General features: G+C 34.6%; 1 protein-coding gene across 2 annotated transcripts; it reads right to left on the bottom strand.

The window, feature by feature from the left end:
- Positions 1-788: 788 nt before the first annotated feature.
- LOC107768249 (putative 1-acyl-sn-glycerol-3-phosphate acyltransferase 4) lies at positions 789-4,986 on the bottom strand. Of its 2 annotated transcripts, XM_075221694.1 has the most exons (5): positions 4,832-4,976; positions 2,615-2,859; positions 1,685-2,423; positions 1,420-1,550; positions 789-1,338 (listed from the first exon to the last, which is right to left on the bottom strand). In XM_075221694.1, the coding sequence occupies exons 3-5, from the start codon at positions 2,254-2,256 to the stop codon at positions 896-898; spliced, it is 1,146 nt and encodes a 381-aa protein (XP_075077795.1). In that variant the 5' UTR covers positions 2,257-2,423; positions 2,615-2,859; positions 4,832-4,976; the 3' UTR covers positions 789-895. The 2 variants fall into 2 exon arrangements, with proteins under 2 accessions (XP_075077795.1, XP_016442848.1); XM_016587362.2 differs by lacking the exon at positions 2,615-2,859 and having other exon boundaries at positions 4,832-4,986.
- Positions 4,987-5,344: the final 358 nt, after the last annotated feature.

The following is a 5,344-nucleotide window of genomic DNA, read 5'->3' as shown; positions in this document are numbered from 1 at the left end:
GAGTAAGGCGTAATAACGGAATGGCGAGATATCAGTAATCGGTCGAAGATCACGGCGGAAATTCCGGAACAGATCAAATCAAAGCGGTTATTAGTGCCAACCATCGGATCTACTTCTGTGATTAGAGTTGTACCTTATTTAGGATTCCTCTATTATATAAAGAGGGATCCCATTCACTTGTGAAGGAGAACAATTATTATTCACTAATAAGAATATACACATACGCTGCTTTTTTTTACTGTTCATCGCTGTTTGTTCCATCCTACACTGTTCTTATTAACTAACCTCGAGACTATCTCGAATCGAGGTCGAGGCATTGTTTGCAGACCGGTTTGATTTATTGTCCAATTTATCTATTTAATTTGTTGTTTATCAATTGGTACTGATTTAAATCACATATCATTAAAACCACAATATAAATTTAATTGTTACTCAATTTTTAGGGTAAACATACTAAAAGAAGATTTTCAATGAGATCTCCTCCTTTTGTCTTTACAATCGTTTGTGTTATTTTATTTTACTGCCATCACTGATTTTCTTTTCATAAATTGAGTCAGTCGATTGCTTGTGACCTTATTGTTACAAATTAAATTGATTTAACTATTAAACAAATTTTGGGTTAAACAAGAATATGTTAAGAAATCCTAAATCTAATTTTAGCGACTGATTAACTTATTTTCGAAATAAAAAAGGTGACATGTTGACATAAAGTAATTGAGAAAACCACGACAGGAAAGAAGGAAAACGAAATTTTACTTTCACTTCCAACAGTAATTAAGCCAAAGGGATGAAGAAGTACTATGAGTATACTGGAATAGACGAAAGAAGATTGTTAAGAATTTGAAGGCTGCAATTCAAAATCATCATCAATATTACCTTGTGCTGATTTTTCATTCTATGAACTTTTTCTGCACCAAGGCTTTTTATTAGTACAACCAAGAAGGGGTTGTGGTCTAAAATTGAAGTAAGCAGCAGAAGCAAGGTATAGACAAGATAAACCTACATATATTTTGAACCAGATGAATGAATAAAATGTAAAGAATGCAAGCATTCCAGTAACAGCAATTACTAGTGTAAAATTGACCAAGCATTTTGCTGTAGAGAGTTCTTCTTCGGTTCCTTCATTAGGGAAATGACCATTTGCAATAAAATTAGAGAGTAAGTGATCCTTCAACTGAAATGTCTCCATCAACCATGCAAATGCCTCCTTTTCGGATGCTGGAATCTCCTCAATGGGAATGCGTCTGATATGAATGTGTACTTGAGAAGGATCCACGCCGAAAACATTGTCCAATAGAGTTGGACACTGATTCTTATACGCGATAGTCACATCATAAACTGCAAATTGAACATGGTAAGGGAGTATATATAAGTCGGCTGGAGAGTCAAAAGTAGAAAACATTTGTTACAAGACAAAACCTGCATCCAAGGAGCTCCTTAATATTTCCAAGCAGGCATAAAAACCTTTTGTCTTAGGAAGCAGTACATTCATTAGAACAGGTAATCCATTCTTGGTAGCAAACTCTTGGCTGCTTTTGCACTTGTGCTCACTGCAAGTAAAGGCAAGCTAAGTAGCAATTTTAGAGAGTAACAGAATACGAAGTGCATTTAATAATTGTGAAATGTTCAGGTAAAAATGAGACATTTCATCATATATAAGATTCTAAGAATTACTATTCCTTACGTGAAATCAGTTCCCTCGGGGAAAAGGGTCAGCCAAAGTGGATCCTGAGGATTGGTAAAAGTCGAAACCATCTGTCTTATAACTGGTTCATCCACTTCCAATTTTCTCTCAAGTGGGATGAACTCCAGCACATGAAATCCCCATCCAAAGACTGGCAATCTCATCAAACTTTTCTTAAGTAGATATTTGATGTGGCCCAAGCATCCCTTCCGCAATGCAAGATCCCACAAGTACATCCAATCAACTTCTGTTCTGTGGTTGGCCATCAGAAGAACACGTTCTTGTGGTGGAACATGTTCTCCAGAAAATACCACTCTGGTTTCATTTATCTTTTCAAACAAGAATGGCCACAATCCAAGCCAAAGACCAAAGAGGAATGACACTACTTTCCTACTATAATGTGTGCTGAAGAAGCGCAAGAGAACAGCTGCTACTGGTGAGAAATAAATTAAGCAAATGAATGCGGTTGAAAGAAGAATCGCTAAACATATCACACCCCTGAGAATTCTGAAAGGCGTTAAAGGAAAATGTTTTGCTTTCTCGTCAGAGGCAAGAGCCTGGCTAAGTTCCATCCTATCTTCTGTGCTCAAGGCGATTGTCTAACAGAGCTGAAGATATGAGCCAGCTAAAAGTTCTTACATGCGCGCAATATCAGTAACTTTACTCTCACTGGTTATATAGGACATAAATTGGCGGAGCTCCCATAAAAATGGAGGACTACAACTCCTGAAGCTCATATCTGCAATTAAACAAAATATGAAGCCTAATGAGAACAGATGACTTGTGCCTTCAAGAGTTCAAGGCTTAAGGAGTCGACAAAACTATGTCACAGCAGATGATGGCCAAATTATCAGAAGCGACTAAGATATCAACCACTTAACAGCATAATGTAGACTAATTATTTGTCTCATGGAAAATAGTGATCCTCACATTAGAAAGGAAATTCTAACAATTGGGAATTGGACCTCCCTCAAATAGATGGATCTGGGACTGATATTGGAACCGAGCATAGAGAACCAGGGGATGATGATGAATGCATTTACAAGTTTCAAATAGAGATTCCTCCTCAACTTCCAAAAGTTCCTATGATATTAAGGTGATTTTAAGGTAATACTTGCCAGAGTCACATCCACCATAATAAAGAGACACATTTCTGGTAAAGAAGAGAGCCTAGTCTGCATAAAAATATAGCCGGAAGCTTTGAAATGAGTACATTTAAGTTGGACGTTCACAAGAAAATGATGTAGTTGTCAGTAATTTAAAATATGGTGAAGTTAACAGATCCTCTACTGGTGCTTAAAAGTTTCATAATTTAATGATATCTACATAACAACTTTTGTCATCAAATGCAAAAACAGGCAGCTACTACATAAATTGTTCTTGCAATAGAGTTTCAGAATTTTACAGTTTCTTTTAAAAGAATTCTTGTTGAGAGGTTGAACCATAATAAGTTTTCATCTTGAATTGTCCCCTAGTAGTCATTTGAAAGAGTAAAATAATAGTTGGAATTACTCAAGAACTTTTGCAGTTAATGGGGACATAGAGATAATACTTAACCCTTCACAAATCTTGAAAAGAAGTTTTGTTATGTTCTGCCCCTCCTATTTCTTCTTGACCTGTTTAGTTTCAAACATGTTTATCGAAGAGATGGTATCCTAACATGAAGTCCACTCTCTAATTGTCTCTAATGGATTGGCATTTTCTCAATCTAATCCAGTTAGAAGTTGAAAGACAATAGTAATAATATATTGATTATATGTACTAATAAAACAGAAAAGGAAGCTTCTTACCTGTTGAAGGTAACATGATGCCACATCAAATGAGGTACTTTCCAACTTAATGGCACATGACACTTGACAGGACATAGATCTCAATTTTGCAAGGCTATTATTACAAATTGTTGTATTGGACTTTTAAACCAGATAAAATTTGATTAATCTTTATTTTCCTAAAATCAATTTAATTTACCTATTATAGAAACACTCAAACAAAACCAAATGCACCTAAAGAATGACTGTTGGCTCTGATCCTATACGACCCTAGACACTAAGAAACGAGCCCTTTTGCATTATGTTAGTGAGGAGTGGCAGAGCCATAAATTTATAAGAGAGGATTCAAGAAAATATTACTACCTTTGTTTCAATTTAGATGACACATTTTTCTTATTAGTTTATTTCAAAAAGAATTACACATTTCTACAATTAGAAATAATTCAACTTTAAATTCTTCATTTTACCCATTTTATCCTTAATGAGAAACTTTTATAACCACACAAATGTCATGGCCCCATAAGATTTTACCCCTTAAACTTTTAAGACCACAAGTTTCAAAAGTCTTCTTTTTTTTCTTAAACTCTGTGCCGAGTCAAACTACCTCATCTAATTTGAAACGGAAGGAGTATAATACCGAAGTTGGGATTTGAGTAAGTGACCTAAAGCAATTTTTGAATCCCTTTATCCATAAATTAGAATTTTCTTCTATCAAAGAGATTCAACAGCTATATATAATGAAAATTTTGTTTTTTTCCCTTCCTATTTGGTTGGTATATTTTTTCAAGAAAGGAATTCAATTGGACCCCCTACTTTTATACCTAGCTCCGCCTCTGGCAGTGAGCGGGTATAGAGATCTTCCCTCCATTGCTAGTTTGACATTTAGCAAGTTGTTGTTAATTATTCATTCTCATCCTTAATCATAGGGATTTGGAAAAATCAAATGCTAAAGAATAGGTCCTCATAGATAGATAGATATACATATTCCATCCATATTCTTTAATTTGCTGACATTGAATCAAACATGGGACAACATACAAGAATTTCCCCCCTTTCATAAGCTAAACTAATGAAGCGACTAAACCAGAACAAACACTCGTGTATTAGATTCTACGGTTAAAAAGAAACAAAACGAAACCTCAATAAAGAAAATTGAATAGCCATGATCTGCAGATTCATTTAAAAGCTTCACACATAAACAATGACATATATCTTGTATTCATATAAAAGTGTCTGTGTGTGAGAATAAACATACACACGCGAACGGTCTCATATGTACATGCAGAATTGTATAAATTTAGAAAGTAGATCCAACATATAAGCACTAGGTGCACGTATACACAACACATAAATATTAAGTATACAGAGATTTGCGTACCTAGAGGTGAGCGAAACTGGAGAGCATCGAAAATGGATAAAGTGCAAAAAGATAAAACTTGGGAGATTTGCAGAATTGCACCTGAAGCAATATACCAAGGAGGGAAGACTCCTTCAAAGAAGGAAACTCATTATTTATAAAAGGAGTAGTAATCAAATATTGTTACCTCTACTTTATGTCATCATTTTATTGGCCAATAAAAATGAATTTGAACTCATGAGTCATAAGTGGGGTTTGTTGGAACATCTCTTGACGTAAAGACTATCTATTAAATTAAATAATTATATATCCATCGAGAAATAAATGTAATAATTTAATTGTGGATTAATAGACAAAGGGTCATTCTCCGTAGATAACGCCTGCTTAACCCATTAACTAATTAAGAAAAAAAAAAACATGCAACTTCTTGGTTAGAGCGTGAAACATCCTTCAATTCACTATTTATGGACTCGCTTCAAAAAAAAAAAAAGATTATTGTTTGAAGGGGAATAATTTGATTGTAGCCATCATGAA

The sequence above is a fragment of the Nicotiana tabacum genome, chromosome 9 (genome assembly GCF_000715075.1).
Source record: "Nicotiana tabacum cultivar K326 chromosome 9, ASM71507v2, whole genome shotgun sequence".
Taxonomy (NCBI): domain Eukaryota; kingdom Viridiplantae; phylum Streptophyta; class Magnoliopsida; order Solanales; family Solanaceae; genus Nicotiana; species Nicotiana tabacum.
Note: the sequence above shows the minus strand (reverse complement) of the source record. Positions and strands in the feature narration are given on the sequence as shown.

Bases quoted from the DNA above. Each gene is read 5' to 3' on its own strand.
- LOC107768249 (XM_016587362.2), bottom strand. From the start codon at position 2,256: ATGGAACTTAGCCAGGCTCTTGCCTCTGACGAGAAAGCAAAACATTTT. The intron at 1,551-1,684 runs GTAAGGAATAGT...CTTTACTTGCAG, and splicing joins CCCGAGGGAACTGATTTCAC to TGAGCACAAGTGCAAAAGCA. The intron at 1,339-1,419 runs GTTTTGTCTTGT...TTCAATTTGCAG, and splicing joins AAGGAGCTCCTTGGATGCAG to TTTATGATGTGACTATCGCG.